Below are 20,574 nucleotides of genomic sequence, written 5' to 3' on the forward strand. Positions count from 1 at the left end.
TGACTTGTGCGGACAGGCTTTGGGTAAGTTACTTGCTCCAGAATTCCCAGCCTCTGACCTGCTCTTGTAGCCACAGTGTTTACCATGGCTAGTCCAGTTACTCCCAGGATATTGATGAAGAAATTTGAGGATATGCATAAATGGTTGGGCAATGTACATTGAAAATATTAATGCTGCCCTTGCAATCAACTGGGAACATTTTCAGGACAACAAAGGACAGCTTGTAGAATAGATTTATGCTTTTAAAACATAGGAACAAAAATTGGGCAGCCAATTAGTAACTACCCAAGATGTATTTATATCCCATTAACTCATAACAAAGTAGGGAAGCCAGGTGTGACAAAAATGTAGCTTTTTCATCCAAAATTTAGCATGACATTCTGTTACCGTACATAAAGGGTTCAGTACCAGCTTTGCTCACAGACATTATTTTTCAGCCTAAATTAATAGAGTGGGTAAAACCATTAGCTAATCTGACTGAGACTGGTGCCACGCACGGAGCCAAAGTACTGAATTCAAAATTCCAGAGGCGTTTCACAGGAGCAGTATGAAACAAAATTTGACACCAAGCCACATAGGACAGATAACCCAAAGCCTGGTCAAAGAGGTAGGTTGTAAGGAGTGTCATAAAGGAGAGAAGCAAAGTAGAGGGACGGAGAGGGAATTCCAGAGTTTAGGGCCTTGGAATCCAAAGGCATGGCCACTAAGATTGCGACAATTAAAATTGGGGACGCACAAGAGGCCAGAATTAGGCGAGCGCAGCTATTTCGCAGGGTTGTGGGGCTGAATGAGATTACAGAGATAGGGAGGGATGGAGCCATAGAGGGATTTGAAAATAAGGATGCAAATTTTAAAATCGAGGCATCGCTTAACCAGGAGCCAGTGCAGGTCAGTGAGCACGTCGGTGTAATGGGATTTGGTGCCAGTTAGGACATAGCTAGTAGAGTTTTGGATAACCTCAAAGTTAATAGTTGGTAGAATGTGGGAAGCTGGACCAGGAGTGCCTTAGAATAGTTAAGTCTGGAGGTATCAAATGCAAAGATAGCATTTGACAGCAGAAGAGCTGAGGCAGAGCTCGGAGTTGTGCAACGTTGTAGAGGTAAAAATAGACAGAGTTCGCGATGCACAGATATATGGCTGGTCAAATATGACACTGAGGTGCAAACAGGCTGGTTCAGTCCGACAGTTGTCAGGGAGAGGGACTGAGTGGCGAGGGAGTGGAGTTTGTGGCAGGGTCTGAAGATAGTGGCTTTGGTCTTCCCAATATGTGATCGGAGGGAATTTCTGCTCATCCAATACTGGATGTTGGATAAGCAGTGAAGTGATTAGAGAGAGTGAAGGGGTTGAGGGGAGTAGTGGTGGGGTAAAATCAGACAGGGGGTGTAAAGTGGGCGGGCAATTCAATCATGCCAATGTCTCTTTGGGCAGGTCAGATTAGAACTAAAGTCTGTGTGTGTGTGAGTGAGAGGAAAATAATTTGAGCATATGCATGTGTGTGAGAGAGCGGAAAAGCACTGATATGAGTGAAAGGATTTGTATGAGGGTACAAGGGAGTTTCTGATCATGCCAGGGTTGCCAGGTTACTCACAGCACTGTTCAGGAGATTGCTCTTTAACAAGCAGAGACCTGCAAAATATGTGCAGTCAAATTAGTATACTTAACCAATTCCAGCGTCTCAGCCAAAACTCCTATGACATCCCCTCCCTCCCACTCCTCCCATGCCATCCCATGTCATTCCATCCTTCCCAATGCCAACCCACCAATGTTAGAAGCGCCAAGGGCAGAATATTAAGCTCGGTGGGCGGGTACGCGCCCGACCCAGCTGAGCATTAAATGACGCTAATTTTTCCTCTGCCCGTTCAATCTAACGGTTGGCGGGCAGGCGAAAAGGCCAAGCGGCCTTTGCATTTTTTTGGAAACCTCGTCCACGGGGCGGGATGAGGTTTCCAAAAGCAAATACAAATAAAACAAAATCTTTATTCTTTAATTAAAAACATGTCCCTGCTCATGCGACAGAGTCACGTGAGGGGACATGTTTTATTACATTTTTCTGTAGATTAAAAAATTTTTTTCAATATCTTCCTCATCTCCCCTGAGGCAGCTCCGTGCCTCAGGGAGATTATTCAGCACTCTCTCGTGCGCATGCGCCAAGTTTGCACTAGGCCTGCTCGCCCTCCTCCCCCCTGCCCACACAGGCAGCTCTCGGCGCTGCCGCTCGCGCATTACGCTGGGTGGGCCTTAACTGGCCCGCCAGCGTGAAATCACGGTGCGCTGTCGATCGTGGGCGGCAGTTGGCTTCCCGAACGCCCCCGCCGATCCCGCACACCAAGGGCAAAATTCTGCCCCAGGTCAATCCTGGAGGGTTGGCAGCCCTGATGTACACGTGTGTGTCCATAGAGAGAGAGAGGATTTGTATGAGAAAGGGTTTGCGTGTGAGAAAGAAGACTGTTAGTCTGTTAGTAAGCGTGAGAGAAATGGGAGTTAATGTTCATATGTGAGACGTAGATAGGAACTGTGGAACACACACGCACGAAGCAAAAGGCAGAGACTGAGAAAGAAATACAAGCAGAGAGAAAAAGTGACAGGAGGGACAGACACGCACACAGATGGATAAACAGGAGGAGAGACCCTGAGACTTGTCAGGCTTCATAAATAACTCCTCACTGCATCTTCCTTTGAAATGCACAACACTTATTGAGCAGGCGTTCTTGTTAAATTAGGTCAGCACTTCATATCACAGAACACTGCACTTATTTATTCAGCTCTTGTTAAAAACTGCGGTGCAGAGTTACATAAGTTACATAAGAAATAGGAGCAGGAGTAGGCCATTCGGCCCTTTGAGCCTGTTCCACCATTCAATATGACCGTAGCTGATCTTTTCCGTCAATTCCACCTTCCCACATTATCCCCATATCCCTTAATTTGATAAGTACCCAAAAATCTAACAAGCTTTATCTTGAATACAGTAAGTTCTTGCATAACATTGTATTTGCATTATTGAAAAGTGCAGCTTTAAATGGAACAACGGTAAGCAATTCAGGTTTTCCCATTATAACCAATGTAAAAGCTGTAGTTAGGTTCTGTAGGACTTTTCCCATCAGAAAACAGAACAGTAAAACGCTTTACTCTGTAAGTTTTAAATAGTGTACATTCCTAAATTTCCATATTTCTAATGGAATAACTTTTAAAATAAATTAAATTTAAAAATATTAAAGAAATGTGCTAATACTTTCCACTCACCTCCCACTCCCCACCTTCCCGCTCCCTGACCCTCCCTCTTGACCCTGCCATGACCCTCCCGCTCGCCAATCTTCCCACTCCCCGACCCTCCCTCTTGACCCTGCCATGACCCTCCCGCTCGCCAATCTTCCCGCTCCCCGACCCTCCCTCTTGACCCTGCCATGACCCTCCCACTCGCCAATCTTCCCGCTCGCCAACCCTCCTGTTCCCTAACCCTCCCACTCCCTGACCCTCCCACTGTACAACGCTCCCACATTCTGACCCTCTTATTTTCCGACCCTCCCACTCGATGGTCCTGCCACTCACTGACCCTCCCACACAACGGCCCTGCCACACACTGACCCTCCCGCTCAACAACCCTGTCACTCGCTGACCCTCCCGCTCATTGACCCTGCCACTCACTGACCCTCCCGCTCGATGATGCTCCTACTCCCCGACCCTTCCACTTGCTGACCATCCTGCTCCCAGACCACCCCAACCCTCAGTCAGAGCCTCAGCCCCGTGAGGTAATGGTGGGGTTGTTGAGTTCCTGCCTGTCCCCGTCGCATGATTGGCCAGGTATCTCGTCCATGAATATTTAATTGGCTGGCAGCCACATGATTGCGCGTGTCCGGCCATCCTGCCTACAAGCGGAAGTCCTGCGCACTTGTGGCCTCACGATCAAGACACACGACACTACAAGAAGATTCTGGTCCTGGTCTCTCAGGAATTGAGGTATTAATTTTGTGAATGGAGGCAGAGCGTTGAAATCTGCAAAGCGTGTTGTACGACTATAAGCAAGCTCAGGAGTTTGCTGGAACAAAGAAACTTCAAAAGAAATCAGCTGTCCCTTTCTTTCACACCGTATGAAAACTGAAAGTACAGTCGCTTTCAAATGGCAGTGCGTTTGGTAGAGAAGAATAATGATTCTTGCTGAACTGCTATCACACTCTGCACACTAGCATATGTAGGCCAGCCAGCACTGCTGGAAATCAAGACAAAAACTTGTTTTGTGCGGCATCTTATCACATCTCTCAGAAGCTTCTCAACACGCTTCATATAAATACAGCACATTCATGTACAGTTAGTTATGTAGGCAAGCTGAGGGAACTCTTGTGGTGCACCCCTACCTCTGGGCCAGAAGCTCTGGGTTCAAGTCCCACTTCAGGGGACCATGATGACCATGGAAGGTGCATTCCTAACATGGTCAAACTGGTTGATTTACTAGCCTGCATATCCTTCCAATGTGCCCGATGGCAGGCGGTAAGAGTGGGAGTTTCCTGGTCAGCCATACTGCAGAAGGCAAAGGCAAACGACTGCAGTACTTTGCCAAGCATAGTCATGGACCAAACCAATGATGTCCATGATCACCAACGCCCTCTTAGGGCATGGTACCCCAAGGAGGAGGAGGCAGCAAGCTGAGCAACCATCTTATTTGCAGCAAGACCCCAGAAAATGACAATGGTTACCAGATGCCAGGAGTTTAGAGGGGAGGTTGAACATTACAACCGATGTAAAAGCTGTAGTTAGGTTCTGTAGGACCTTTCCGATCAGAAAACAAAACAGTAAAACGCTTTATTCTGTAAGTTTTAAATAATGTACATTCCTAAATTTCCATATTTCTAATGAAATAACTTTTAAAATAAAATAAATTCAAACTAAAATAAATTTTAAAAAATTAAAGAAATGTGCTAATTGTTTCCACTTACCTCCCACTCCTGACCCTCCCAGCTCTCCGACCCTCCCGCTCAGATGAAGGTTGTCCCAATGGTACAGCCTCTTGCCCCAGTACTGGGTCAAAGCTCCATGGATTGAAACCCATTTCTCCCACACCAGTCCAAATGAGCCATGCAATCGACTCCCTAATCTTACTTATCCTAAACAAAAACAGAATTACCTGGAAAAACTCAGCAGGTCTGGCAGCATCGGTGGAGAAGAAATCAGTTAATGTTTCGAGCCTTCATGGCCCTTCGGCAGAACTGAAGCATAGTTAGGAGAAAGGAGAAATATAAACTGGTTTAAGGTGGGGGGGGGGGTGCGGGGGGGGAAGAGAGAAGTTGAGGGTGTGGTGATTGTGGAGATAAGCAAGCCGTGATAGGAGCAGATAATCAAAAGATGTCACAGACAAAAGGATCAAAGAGGTGTTGAAGGTGGTGATATTTGTCTAAGAAAAGTGCTAATTAAGAATGGAAGACAGGACACTCAAAGTACAGCTCTAGTGGGGGTGGGGTGGAAAAGACTAACAAGGTTTTAGTTTTAGATTTAAAAATAATGGAAATAGGTGGGGAAAGAAGAATCTATATAAATTATTGAAAAAAAAGGGGGGGGGGAGAGAAACGGGGTGGGGATGGGGGGAGGGGGAGTTTAAGATCTAAAGTTGTTGAATTCAATATTCAGCCCGGAAGGCTGTAAAGTGCCTAGTCAGAAGATGAGGTGCTGTTCCTCCAGTTTGCGTTGGGCTTCACTGGAACAATGCAGCAAGCCAAGGACAGACATGTGGGCAAGAGAACAGGGTGGAGTGTTAAAATGGCAAGCGACAGGGAGGTTTGTGTCTTTCTTGCGGACAGACCGCAGGTGTTCTGCAAAACGGTCGCCCAAGTACTTATCCTATACCAATTTGCTCATGTCTCAGGTAGTAATCCAGAGATTACTGCGGCCCTGCTTTTTTAGTCCCAAGCTGCTCATGCGCCCTCATCAGAACCTCTTCCTTAGTCCTACCTATGCTGTTGGCACTCACACGGGCCACACAGCTGGATCCTTCCCCTCCCACTCCAAGTTGCTCTCCAGTGCCTTGGTCAGTTTGTTCAACTACCCTGGAGTCCCTGCTCTTGTCCACATAGGCTACAAGGACATCAAACCTGTTGGAGAATTGTAGGGGCTGAGGCTCCTCCAGTGCTACCTTGTAGAACCTCATATCTGCCTCAAGAGTAGTCACACCCTCCTGTCCCTGACCATGCACCAAATCATAAGTAACTAGCCTATGGGGTGTGACTGCCTCCTGGAACCAAGTGTCCAGATAACATTCCCCTCCCTGATGCATCACAGCAGCCAAAACCAGACTCCAGCTCATCAACTCTGGGACAAAGTTCCTCGAGCCGCAGGCGCTTACTGCCATGGTTCACACTGGTGTTCACCAGCTCCCGCACACTACACCTGCAACACAACACCTGCCCGGCCATCTTTATTGTGTTTCATTTAACTAATTAGGTTTCGCGTTTAGAAATATCACTCAACAGTTATCTGTAGTTATATTATGTTTTATTACAGAACTCAAACCTATCAATCTCAGTTTGGAAATTTTCAATTGACCTCCAGCCTCAACAGCTTCTTAGCATGAGGGAGTTCCAGATTTCCACTCTCTTACAAACATTTCTTCTCACAGAGAGTCATTAGTGTTTGGAATTCTCTCCCCCAGTGAGCAGTGGAGGTTGGGTCATTGAATATATTCAAGGCTGAGTTAGACAAGGGAGTCAGGAGTTATGGGGGGCAGGCAGCCATGATCTTATTGACTGGTGGAGCAGGCTCAAGAGGCCGAATGGCCTACTCCTGCTCCTACTTCTTATGCTCATATGTACCTTTGAACAGCCTAACAGCAATTCGGCCCCTCAAGCCTGCCCCAACGATCAATACAATCATGGCTGATCTGATGTGGCCTTAACTCCGCTTTCCTGCCCACCCCCTATTTCCCCTGACTCCCTTGTCAATCAAAAATCTGTCTAACTCAGCTTGGAAAATAGCCAATGACCCAGCCTCCACTAATTTTAAGGAAACTCCTTGTTCCGAGCTCCCTAAGCACCTGCCCCATGAATTCCTTTAATCATCGTAAGTACTTCAATTAAATCACCCATTAACCTTCTGTACTCAAGGGAGTACAAGCCTTGTATGCAATCAGTCCTCATAATTTAACCCTTTTAGCTCTGGTATCCTTCTGGTGAATTTACTCTGCACCCTCTCCAAGGCCAATACATCCTTCCTGAGGTGCGGTGCCCAGTACTGAAGGGAATGCTTCAGATACTAACCAGGGCGTTAGGTTAATTTCCAAATAACAGTGTTTCGCTCGGTAAGGGATATATCAAAGGCGGATTAAATTTAATGTCAGGGCTGAATGGACCCCTCCTGCATGCACACAGTGCGAGGTCTGCACTCAGAAACCCGCGATAAAAGTGGAAATAAGCTTGGAATCTTAGCCGCCAGGGTCGAGGGTGGGGAGAAGAGGACCTGAACCTGACCCGATGGCATCATGCCACGGTGCTGCTTCAGTGGTTAAAATGTCAACACTGTCCTGTTCTCTTCAAGCTACGGTTGGCAGGTGCATTGAAAAGAAAAAGACCTGCAAAAGCCTCAGGAACCTTTTGTGCTATGTTATCTCGTCACAGTCAACCTTCGCACACAAATGGGATTGGGACTCGGCTTTGATGTTTTGTTTTGCTTACCAAAGCCCCTGCCCCCACCCGCCCCATTCCCTCCCTAGCCAACCTGGTTTGCATTCGCCCCAGCCTCAAATCCACACTCTACTGGGCTTTTTGTCTAGCAACCCCGTTCAATCAAAGGGAGCTGGGTGTTCCCTGATAGCTGGCCTTTCATGAAGGCCAGTGCAGCTAACCCTGCCAAAAATCAAGAGGCAGAAATAGGAGCTGAATACTAGGTAGAAGAAAGAGCTGTCTATACTAGTGTCAAGGCTGTACTGGAATGACAATATTGTGACTCTTTCAAAAAACAATGGTCCATAACTTCCAATCTCCGGAGGCTCGTGCCCGGGAGGTAAGAAAAGATGCGCTGGGGACCCCCACCCCCACAGAAGTCCCCAAGCAAGGACTGCACAGGAATTGCCCAGAAAGTGCAAACATCTAATGGGTAATTACCCTGCACTGGGAACCATCCGAGACTCTGATTTAAACCGCAGACTTCGGATGGTTTTGATTGTTTTACCAGAATAGTTACCCAAGAAAAGTTAAAAGGATTAAAACCACGTCTAACTCCTGGGTAACTATAGTGCTGAATCTCCCCATTGGACCCCCGCCCGACTACTCTCCCAAACCCCTGACTACCCTCCCCGCACCAGCCCGACTACTGTCCCAATCCCCGAATACCCTCCACTTGACTTCCCGCCTAGCACACCCCTCCCCACAACTATCCTACCGACCATCCCCTATCTGATCTCCCAACCATCCAACTGCCCCCCTCCCCCACCCCACCGAATACAATCCCAACCCCCTGACTACCCCCCCAATTATCCACCTGGCCCCTCAACTATCCTCCCAATCCCCTGACTAGCCCCTACCCCCCCTATAGCCTCCCAATCCCCCATTGACCACCTGTCCCTGCACCCCCCCCGACCATAGACTACTTGAACCCCCTGACCCATCCTACCCCTCCACCCACCCACCGCCCCCCCTAACCCATGCTACCCATTTACCTTACACGCTCACCCGGCTTCTCAGAGTGGCTGGACCTTTAAACTTACCTGCTTTACGGCAGCTAGTGCTGTAAAAAAGGGGGAGTGGCTTCCATTCCTCCAGCTCTGCTGCCCTGCACACAAGGCCTCGGGAACCCGGTGCACCTGCACTTTCCTCACCCAGTCCAAGTCAGGAGGTCTGACAAGGAAGGTGCAGCTCCCAACTAATGTAGGAATAAGGAAGCAGAGCGGCAATCCCACTGCGATTGCCACTCCTCAGAAGTTCTGGCCCTATATTTTCAAAAGCTACACTTTACAAGACTGAAATTCTAGTTGGCTTCTGAAGACCACCAGGTGCTTTGGTGGAATACAAAACATTATCCTGTCTCCAGCGAGAACAAAGAGGACCCAGCTCTTTCTGATATTGACTTAATGTTTGTCAAACCAGGAGATAAGCGAAACTCCTCGGCACTTTCATTGTTAAAATTGTTTGACAAACTTGTTGCAGATTTTTGAGGATGTTATGTTACCTGTGGCATAGATAAAAGAGAACCAGTGGATGTGGCGTATTTGGATTTTCAGAAAGCTTTTGATAAGGTCCCACGTAAGAGGTTAGTAAACAAAATGGGTTTGGGGGTAATTCACTGGTTTGGATAGAGAATTGGTTAACAGACAGAAAACAAAGAGTAGGAATAAACGGGCCATTATCAGGAAGGCAGGCTGTTACTAGTGGGGTACCGCAAGATTCAGTGCTGGGACCACAGCACTACACATATAAATGATTTGGATGTGGGGACCAAATGTAATATTTCCAAATTTGCTGATGACACAAAACTAGGTGGGAAAGTGAGTTGTGAGGAGGATGTAAGGAGACTTCATGGGGATTTGGACAGGCTAAGTGAATGGGCAAGAACATGGCAGATGGAATATAATGTGAATAAGTGTGAAGCTGTCCACTTGGTAGAAAAAACAGAAAGACAGTGTATTTCATAACTGGTGAGAGATTAGGAAGTGTTGATGTCCAAGGGGACCTGGGTGTCCTTGTTCATGAGTCACTAAAAGCTAGCAAGAAGTGCAGCAAACAATCAGGAAGGCAAATAATATGTTGGCCTTCATCACAAGGCAATTTGAGTACAGGAGTAAAGATGTTTTCCTGCAATTTTATAGAGCCTTGGTGAGACCTCACCTGGAGTACTGTCTACAGTTTTGGTCTCCTTATCAAAGGAAAGATATACTTGCCAAAGAGGGAGCGCAATGGAAGTTCACCAGATTAACCCTTGAGATGGTGGGATTGTCTTATGAGGAGAGATTGAGGAAACTGGGTCTGTATTGCCCGAGAGTTTCGAAAAATGAGAGGTAATCAAATTGAAACTTACAACATTCTTACAGGGTGTGACAGGGTAGATATAGGAAGGATGTTTCCCCTGGCTGGTGAGTCTAAAACCGGGGGCAGCATTTTCCTGTCAGCGAGCGGGGGGAGGGGCCTGTTCGCCGATGCGTAAAATGGCGCGCGGTGATGTCCGGCGGGCATCCCGACGTCACCGTGAGTCATTTAGATTTTCAGTTCGGCGGGCGTGCAACTGAGTCGAACTGTCAAAGGCCTATTAAGGCCATTTAAAACCTAATTAGCTCAATTTAATGAGCTGCCCGTCCAACCTTAAGGTTGACGGGCAGGCGAAGAGCCCAGGCAACCTTCGCATTTTTCATGAAACCTCATCCACGGGCGGGATGAGGTTTCATGAACTATTTTAAAATCTAATAAAAATTTATACATTAATTCTTTGGCATGTCCCAGCTCATGTGATAGGGGACATGTTTTAAAGGTTTAAAAATCCTTTATTTAAAAGTTTAACACTGAAGCAAATCTCCCTGAGGTACCTCTGTGCCTCGGGGAGATCTCTACGCTATTTCGCGCGCATGCGTGAAAGGGAACAGGGAACCACTCAGGGAATGCCCCCCCCCACCGCCCGCACAGGGAGCGCTTAACGCTTCCGGGCCAGCCCACGTAAAATGGCGGCTCGGACCCGATTGGGGGCGCCGATCGAGTTTGCTCCCGCCCCCACCGGCCCCCATACAACCCCCCCCACCCCCCCCCCCCACCCCCCCCCACCGACGGGGGGAAATTTCTGGCCCAGGGGACATAGTCTCAGAATAAGGAGCTGGCCATTTATGACTAAGATGAGGAGGAATTTTTTCACTCAAAGGGTAGTGAATCTTTGGAATTCTCTACCCAGAGGGCAGAGGAAGCTCAATCATCGAGCATGTTCAAGACAGGAATCGATAGATTTTTGGCTACTAATGGAATCAAGGGATATGGGGATAGCGCAGGAAAGTAGCACTAAAGTAGATGTTCAACTTTGATCTAATTGAATGGCAGAGCAGGCCTGATGGGCTGAATGGCCTACTGCTCCTTTGTTCCTAAAAGTAAATGCAAATACGCCTTTTCAAACAGAAAAGGCTACTGAAACCACAGGTGGGAGAAGAATCCAACTGCTTAACGGGATAACCACAATACCTTATTTGGACCATAACTCCACACTGATATGAGGTCATGTGATATGGTGGCCATCTTTTCTCCCCACTAATACATATTAATGGAAGTTCAAACTGACTTTGGAGAAAAACATCTTCCGAGACTTCAAGACTGACTTCTCTCAGAGGGACAGAGTCCTGCAAAGAGCCGTCTGCTGCTGTAGTCAGCTAAGCAGCCTAAGTATATACGTACAATACCTTGCCCCACCAAGTTCATCAAACCTGTATGAAAGCCTTCGCACCCATGGAGAACTCCCTGCTTTTCAAGATCTTCGCTTGCAGGCAAAACATGAACTCAGCTAGGAAACATTGGGCCCGCAACAAAATACAGACTGAGTTGAAATTCCATTTTTAAAATTACTGTTTTACCTTTAACTGTATCTAGTTTTTGTGTGGGTGAGTTGTGTGAGTGAGATGACAAGCTCTTGTTTAATCGTTAGGGCAAGTTTTTTTTAATTCATTCATGGGATGTGGGCATTGCTGGCTAGGCCAGCATTTATTTCCCATCCTAATTGCTCTTGAGAAGGTGGTGGTGAGCTGCCTTCTTGAACCGCTGCAGTCCATGTAGTGTAGGTACACCCACAGTGCTGTTAGGGAGGGAGCTCCAGGATTTTGACCCAGCGACAGTGAAGGAACGGTGATATATTTCCAAGTCAGGATGGTGAGTGGCTTGTAGGGGAACTTGTAGGTGGTGGTGTTCCTATGTGCCTTCATTCTTCTAGGTGGTAGTAGTCTTGGGGTTGGAAGGTGCTGCCGAAGGAGCCTTGGTGAGTTGCTGCAGTGCATCTTGTAGATGGTACACACTGCTGCTACTGTTCGTCAGTGGTGGAGGAAGTGAATGTTTGTGAATGTGGTGCCAATCAAGCGGACTGCTTTGTCCTGGATTGTGTCAAGCTTCTTGAGTGTTGTGGGAGCTGCACTCATCCAGGCAAGTGGAGATTATTCCATCACACTCCTGATTTGTGCCTTGTAGATGTGGACAGGCTTTGGGGAGTCAGGAGGTGAGTTACTTGTTGCAGGATTCCTAGTCTCTGACCTGTTCTTGTAGCCATAGTATTTATATGGCTAGTCCAGTTCAGTTTCTGGTCAATGACAACCCTCAGGATGTTGATGGTGGGGGTTGTGGCAATGGCAATGCCATTGAATATCAAGAGGTGATGGTTAGATTCTCATTTGTTGGAGATGGTCATTGCCTGGCACTTGTGTGGTGTGAATGTTACTTGCCACTTGTCAGCCCAAGTCTGAATATTGTCCAGGTCTTGCTGCATTTGGACATGGACTGCTTCAATATCTGAGGGGTCGCGAATGGTGCTGAACATTGTGCAATCATCAATGAACATCCCCACTTCTGACCTTCAGAAGGAAAGAAGGTCATTGATGAAGCAGCTGAAGATTGGTGGGCCTAGGACACTACCCTGAGGAACTCTTGCAGTCACGTCCTGGAGCTGAGATGATTAACCTCCAACAACCACAACCATCCCCTTTGTGCTCAGTATGACTCCAACCAGTGGAAAGTTATCCCTCTGATTCCCACTGACTCCAATAAAAGGTAACACCTCAAAACTGTCCGTGAGACCAGTTTTCATGACTTCAGGACACCCCAAAGTGTTTCACAGCCAAAGAAGTACTTTTGAAGTAGCTATTAGGGAAATTTTCAATGTATTATTTATAACGACTGTGCCCATAAAATAATAAAAATTACATAGTATTTACAGCACAGGACAAGCCATTCAGACCAACTGGTGTTTCACTTGTTGATTGCTTGTAGTGGTTGTAAGTCTAGTTTTGTACAGGCTCAGGAATAGTTTAAAAAGCTGCCTTATTCCTGGATTACAGCTAATGGATTCTTTTTCTTTGGTCCAGATCAATATCCAATACCTTAAAATGGAATCATGGGTGTATCAGGTCCTTGTTCATCCACAGTTAGCGGAACAAGGTCTTTTCAAAACTCTGCACAAGTTTATGTTGCTTGGTGGAATTTTTGTGCAAACCTTCCTCTTGGTATAATGGCGGCACGAAGCACAACACATCCCTCTGGAGTGTTCACATTATGCCCGTGGCCCCCTCGGCCAAATCTTAACCAGGCCCCGCTCCTCAAAATGGCCTCCTGAATGTCCAAGCTGAATTAGCCACTTACCTACGGCAATGACCCCTTCCATCACTTTACTGATGATCGAGAGTAGACTAATGGGGCAGTAATTGGCCAGGTTGGATTTGTCCTGCTTTTTGTGCACAGGACATACCTGGGCAGTTGTCCAGATTGTCCACATTGCCGGGTAGATGCCAGTGTTGTGTTACAATTGTCCTCAGATTCACTGGGTTAGCCGGTAGCACTGAGCGTACCTGCGCTTGATCAGGTTTGGCTCAGCTCTGATCTTCCTGTGATCAAATCCTCTGCTGACTCTCCCAGTCTGGGTTCATCCCTTCTAAGAGGTACCAGGGCCTGTGAAGCTGTACCCCAGCAGGACTCAAAGGGAAAGATAAGCAAGAAAATTGCTGATGAGAAGAAAACCACAGGGCTTTCAGTACTAACTCTGAATAGTGAGGCGATCTCCATCATCATGTGAAGTGCAGCAAGAGAGCCAGGAGAAAGAGAATATGTTAATGGTCTTTCCTGCATGTGACAGAGGATTTGTCCAATATTGACAGATTTGGTGTTGGGAGGGTCTATGTCAGGGATTATTTTATATTTTGGTTTGGTGTGCTCGCTGATGTGTGGAGTCTTGATATGCTTGATAGCAGTGCTGGTGTTGGAATGTCGATTATGTGCTGAGTAAACAATTCCAACAGGGCAGAATGAGCATTTTAAGAGCTGCAAACATTTTCAACTGAATCGGCATAGGCCTGCCAATATAAAGAGATTGACACTAACAACAATTGTAGAATTCCTGGGATTTTTGACTATAAAGCTCCCCTATGGACAGTATAAATTCCAGTTCTGGAGTCAGTGTTCTGAAGCCACTTAGTTCCAGTAAAACTCAGGTGTAATTTGATGGCACCTGATTCATTTTTTTAAAATATCCATGTGTTCATGCTGGGCCAGCATTCACTGCCCATCCTTGTTCAGAGGGCATTTAAGAGTCAACCACATTGTTGTCATTGGAGCCTAAAGGACATTAGTTAGATATTAGACTTCTAATTCCAGATTTTCATTGAATTCAAATTCCATCATCTGCCATGGTGAGATTTGAGCTCAGGTCCCCAGAGCATTACCCTAGGTCTCTGGATTACCAGTCCAGGTACAATACCACTACGCCACCGCCCCCCCTCCCTGCCACTTTGTTGATGCTTGGGAGGAGACTTGTAGCTTAGTAAATGGCTGGGTCACACTTATCCTGCATTTAGCAGATAGGAATACCTGTTTAATCTTCCACAATGTTGGGTTGATGGAATCAGCGGCAAGAGAATTTCAATCCAACACGATCTCTGACCTCAGAGCCTAATATAATCACCACTTCTTGATCATCATCAACCTTGGAGGCCAACCCTGTTTGAACTACCATTTGTAACTTCTGAACAATCACTGATATTTTTCATGAACGTATGCAAGAGAATTGCCGAGAATAAACAGGTGAATTGTTGACAATTTATATTAAGTGGATGGCACCTTTGTTGAATTATCAGGATAAAATGACTGAGCACATGAGGAAACATAAATCCATCAGAGAGAGTCAGCATAGCTTTGTTAAAAGTAAGGAATGCCTGATTTAGCTTTATTTTTTTGTGGAGGTCGCTAAAAAAAAGTAGACGAAGGGCCTATGGATGTCATCTATCATAGAATCATACAGCGCAGGAGTCCATTCGGCCCATCGAAAAGAGCTGCTCGATTAGTCCCACTCCCTTGTTCTTTCCCCATAGCCCTGCAAATATTTCCTTGTTAAGTAGAGATCCAAATCCCTTTTGAAAGTTACTATTCAATCTGTTTCCGCTACCCTTTCAGGCAGCGCATTCCGGGTCATGACTCACTGACTAAAATGATTTCTCCCCACCTGCCCAATGGGCATCCAGAACACGTTTCTGGTTCGAGACCTTTTGTTAGAATTGCACGAAAGGTCATCGACCTGAAACATTAACTGTTTCTCTCTCCATGCATGCTGCCCGACCTACTGAGTATTTCCAGCATTGCCGGTTTTTATTTCAGATTTCCAGCCTCTGTAGTATTTTGCTTTTGTATGTATCTTTGAAGAATTTTAAATAGCTGATGGCTTTCTCAAGGGAAGAATCTTGCCCGAGTGTGCTAAAGTGGTTGTGAAAAAGTATCCACAAACTGATAGCTATTAGGACGTTTTAATATATATAAAAATAAAGATATGGTAGAATTGTTTAGAGCAGTAAGTCCCTGGTTTCCACTACAATATCTCATTCTCACAGGAAACGTTCTAATCATCAGTTGCCATCTCTTCAAATTGGAGCCAGATGGTTAATTTTAGAGCGGGGCCTTTTCAACATTTTCAAAATGTATAAGGGATGATAGAAGTCTCTTAAGGCAGATCAATGGCAATTTATTCCATTCTGTGCCTTTACGATGAGGAATTCAATTTAAACTGAAAACTACTAATAAATACAACATTATCAAATTTCTATTTCTTCATGGGATGCGAGTGTCGCTGGCTAGGCCAGCATTTACTGCCCATCCCTAATTATCCCTGAGAAGGCGGTGATCGAGGCACCATTTTCTGAAGTAAGGATTGGGGCCAGAAAATGACACCCAATTAGATCGAATTTACAGCACAGAAACCGGCCATTTGGCCTAACTGGCCCACAGGTGCCTCCTGACACCACACTTCATCTAACTCGATCAACATAACCTGTTTCTTTCTCCCTCATGTATTTATCTAGCTTTCCCTTAAATGCATCATTCCACATGACTAAACCCCTCCTTGTGGTAGCGAGTTCCAAATTCTCAACACTTTCTGGACAAAGGCATCCCTCCTGAATTCACTGTTGGATTTATTAGTGACCGTCTTACAGTTCTGCCCCCGCCAGTTTTGGTCTGACCTTCAAATGAAAACTTCTTGCCTATGTCTACCCTATCAAACCCTTCCTCACAATCTTAAAGACCTCTATCAGGTCACCACTTAGCCTTCTCTTTTCTAAAGAGCCCCTGTCTTTAAATGGGCGTAACACACGCATAACCACACACACACACACACACCTTCTGCTGGTATAAGGAGCAAATCCCAAATTCCATGTTCCTAGTGGGGAGCCATGCTTCCAAGGATTGCAGGACTACAACAGTCTCTGACCCACACCCACTGTAGGTGTAACTTTCCCTCTGGTGACACAGAATTACTCTTGCTTTGTTTTCAAACATGACTCTGGCCTCCTCTGAGTTTTCCAGGCCCCTGCGTGTTTCAACATTCTCTTCAGCTTTTTAACAAATAAATGCCTTGGGAAAATCCAAAACCCCTGATTGTTTCAATGCAACTATTTTATGTTGGTGTAATTCAAACAATGTAGACGGAACTGCTGTGAAGAATGCAGCTCCTTATAGTTTTAAACTCTGCCATGTGTTTGGTAATATTTGGTCTCCACATTGAGAGGAACAAAAGCCTCTATAAACAACATGTGGGCTGAAAATTGCACCCACAATTTATCAAAGGCTTATAAAGAAAGAAAGCTTGCATTTATATAACGCCCTTCACCAGGACGTCCCAAAGCACTTTACAGCCAATTGATTCACTTGCAACGTTTCAAAATATCATCATGGGTTCTTTTATGTCTACACTGAGAAGGCGGATGGGTTAATGTTTCATCTGAAAGATGGCTCCTCCTACTGTGCGCTGTTCCCTCAGTATTGCACTGAAGTGTCAACCTATATTTTTGCTCTGGTTTAAGGCTATCCATGAGCTACCATCAGCAGCCATAAGGACTGGAGCCATGGTCCCACGTCTTGCACTGTACCAATTCTCTGTTGGGTCTTAAACTTGGCAGCAGGGCAGTCTACCTTAAGACGCTAGTACTTACTTTGCTGCATCAGACAAGGGGAGACACATGATCAGCTATCATGCCAACATTGGTTCAGGGCACAAGGAACAAGGTATAGAAACTGGGCATAAGGACTTGGTGAAGGAACTCACCTCACCCGTGACCAGGTACTTGCCATCTGGAGAGAAGGCCACTGCTGTGATGGTTTTCCTGGAAGAAATAAAGACTGAAGTCAGGTTGCTTTCCTCATCATACAAAAAGGAAGCAGCTTTATAGATAATACATGGTCCATATGATCTCCTGGACTAGTTCTGGACAAAGTTTCACTTTCCCCTTTCTCGTTCCTCTTTCCCCTTTCTCTATAGCCCCCCCCTCCCCTTATCATCTCGCTGCCCTTTAAACATTGGGGTTGAAGGGGTAAATTCACTACGGTCAGCAAGGTGACGTGTCCAAGACAGTGAGAGTCAAGGTAATGGCACTACAGTGTTGTAGTCCTATCTCTGATCTCTGCTCTCTTTGGCCTTGCCTGCCCACTGAGCGCAGAGAATTTACTCCCAAGTGCTGATCAGCTCTTTGATGATTTCTTCCCCTTAGTGAACTGGCATCAGCTGTAAGGATGCAATTGGGACCTTTCACACCGACCTGAGGGGTGGCAATGTCCTACCTTGATCCATTCAGAATATGGTGCTGCTTGTTCTTCTTGGGGTTAAAGAGCACGACCACACACCTGAAGTGGGAAAAGAAAATATATTCAGTATCCAGATTGGGGGTGGAATCATAGGGCGGCGACAGCACGGAAGATGGTCATTCAACCTGTTGTGTCTATGCTGGCCCACTGATGGAGCAATTCACCTAGTGCTACTCCCAGCCTCCTCCCCTGCAAACATTTCCTTTTCAGATAATGATCCAATTCCCTTTTGAAAGTCTCAGTTGACCCTGCCTCCGCCACACTCTCAGGCAGCGCATTCCAGGTCCTAACCAATCACTGCATAAAAACATTTTTCCTCATGTCGCCATTGCTTCTTTTGCCAATTATTTTAAATCTGTGCCCTCTGGTTCTAGGTTTCTCCATATCTACTCTGTCCATAGAAACACAGAAAATAGGAGCAGGAGCAGGAGTAGCCTCTTGACTCCTTTAGCGTCTAGAAATCTATTTCCTTCTTAAATATATTCAGTGACTTGGCCTCCATAGCCTTCTGTGGTGGAGAATTCCATAGGTTCACCATCCTCTGAGGGAAGAAATTTCTCCTAATCTCAGTCCTGAATGGCCTAACCCATATCCTCAGACTGTGACCCCTTGTTCCAGACCCCCCCAGCCAGAGAAAACATCATCCCTGCATCCAGTCTGTCCAGCCCTGTCAGAATTTTATTCAATGAGATCCTCCCTTATTCTTCTAAATTCCAGTGAGTACAGGCCTAGTCGGGCCAATCTCCCCTCATACAACAATCCTGCCATCCCAGGAATCAGTCTGGGAACCTTTACTGCACTCCCTCTATGGCAAGTACATCCTTTCTTAGGTAAGGAGACCAATAGTACACACAATACTCCAGGTGTGGTCTCACCAAGGCCCTGTACAGCTGCAGTAAGACATCCTTGCTTCTGTACTCAAATCTTCTTGCAATGAGGGCCCTCATGATAATGAATACCTCTATCAAATCTACTCTCAAACTTCTCTTCTCTAAGGAAGACAGTCCCTACTTCTCTAATCTAGCTGTGTAACTGAAGTTCTTCATCCCTGGAACCATTCTCATGAATCTTTTCTGCACCCTCCCTAAAGCCTTCACATCCTCACTAAGGTGTGGTGCCCGGAACTGGATGCAATACTCCAGTTGAGGCCAAACCAGCATTTTATACAAGTTTAACATAACTGAGGCTGTATGAAGTACAGAGGTAACAAAGTGCAATACAACCGCAATCACCTACAGCGAGAGAATCACTGGGAGACCATAGAAACTACAGCAAAACTTCAGGAAAGACAGAGATAAAGCAACAAGCTTAAGTGTCTATCAGGAATCAGGAACTTACATGGAATAAACATAATTTTTTAAAAAACATTGTAGTTTATTCGGGGAATAAATCAAAGCAAAAAAAAACAGAGAATATTAAACAAATCTGGCAGAAATATCACAAACATTTCAGAAGTGGTTTTGACACTAGTTAATGCATTGATCATTGGGTAACTGGGGATTAATATTTGTTTTAGACCATGGTTCCTAGACAGTGAGAATACAGTAAAAGAGTTTGGTCTATTAAGATTAAACAGCTTGGCTCATGCTCATATGCAAATGTATATTCTCCACCAAAGTCTAAAAGACACCAATGACAAGCATTTCTTTCATGGATATTTTAGCCATCGCAAGCTGTAAAAGTACATTGGAATCCAATACTGGATTAGTAGTCTTATCAATTAATTTTAATTGAATATAGGAGGTGTGAGTGAGAAAAGGTTTGGCCCAATTAAATTTGTACAATGGGAGTGAATAGAATGGGTTTAAGCCTCCTGGAATTCTATAGAATAGGAGGGAATGAGAATTTGATCCATTGGAGACAAGAATAGTGTAGTGAATGCAAATGGGTTTTAGTCCACTGATGTTGGAATGAATGAAAAAGAGGTTGATTTATTGCATTGGGAATGAATGGGAATGTCTATGGTTTGGTCTACTCAAATCCAATATAGTAGGAGTGAGTGGGTATTCCAATACTTTGGGAGTGAATGGGGTTGATTTGTTCCATTACAATGGAAGTGAATAGGAACAGATCTGGTCCATTGGAATCCTACACAATGCAAGTGAACGGGAAGGGAAGTGGGTTTGGTCCACTGGAATCTAACACACTAGGATGAAGTAGAGATTACGGGAACTGCAGCATAGCCAGAGGGAAAAGACAGAGCTACAAGTTTGTCTGCCTATCAGGATTCAGCAACTCACATGAATTCGAAATAGAAATAGGATAGGAGCATAAACTAACAAGAGGCAAAAAACAGATTGTAAAAGCTTCTTTAGGTATGTAAAAGGAAAAGATTAACCAAAGTAAACATAAACTCCTAAGGGGCAGAGACAGGAGAAATTATAATGGGGAATAAGGAAATGACAGACATTAGACAAATACCTTGCATTTGTCTTCAAGGTAGAAAATACAAGAAAATATTGCAGAAATCGTAGTGAAAATGAGGAACTTATGTGGAAATTAGTATTAGTAAAGAAATAGCACTGGAAAAATTAATGGGACTAAAAGCTGATAAATCCCCTGGATCAGATAGTCTCCATCCTGGGGTTTTAAAAGAGATAGCCATGGAGAAAGTGGATGCATTAGTGTTGATTTTCCAGAATTCCCTAGATTTTTAATGAGATTTAAGATGGTCCTTGTGGATTCAAAAGTAGCAAACGTAACCGGGCAATCCAGGAAAAGAGGGAGAGAGAGAAGAGTGAACTATAGGTCAATTAGCCTGATATCAGTTGTAGGGAAAATGCTAGAATCTATTATTAGGGATGAGGTAACA

At 45.4% G+C, this 20,574-nt stretch overlaps 1 protein-coding gene across 2 annotated transcripts in view; it reads right to left on the reverse strand.

Moving 5' to 3' along the window:
- The window catches only part of mapkbp1 (mitogen-activated protein kinase binding protein 1), a 264,467-nt gene that overhangs the window by 96,799 nt on the left and 147,094 nt on the right, over positions 1 to 20,574 (reverse strand). For both annotated transcript variants that reach the window (XM_078563074.1, XM_078563073.1), the window contains exons 3-4: positions 17,739 to 17,801; positions 17,227 to 17,284 (exon numbers count right to left, since the gene is read on the reverse strand). In XM_078563074.1, the coding sequence (XP_078419200.1) occupies positions 17,227 to 17,284; positions 17,739 to 17,801 (121 nt within the window). The remainder of the gene's footprint in view (positions 1 to 17,226; positions 17,285 to 17,738; positions 17,802 to 20,574) is intronic.

This window comes from Cetorhinus maximus, chromosome 18 (assembly GCF_964194155.1).
Source record: "Cetorhinus maximus chromosome 18, sCetMax3.hap1.1, whole genome shotgun sequence".
Taxonomy (NCBI): Eukaryota; Metazoa; Chordata; class Chondrichthyes; order Lamniformes; family Cetorhinidae; genus Cetorhinus; species Cetorhinus maximus.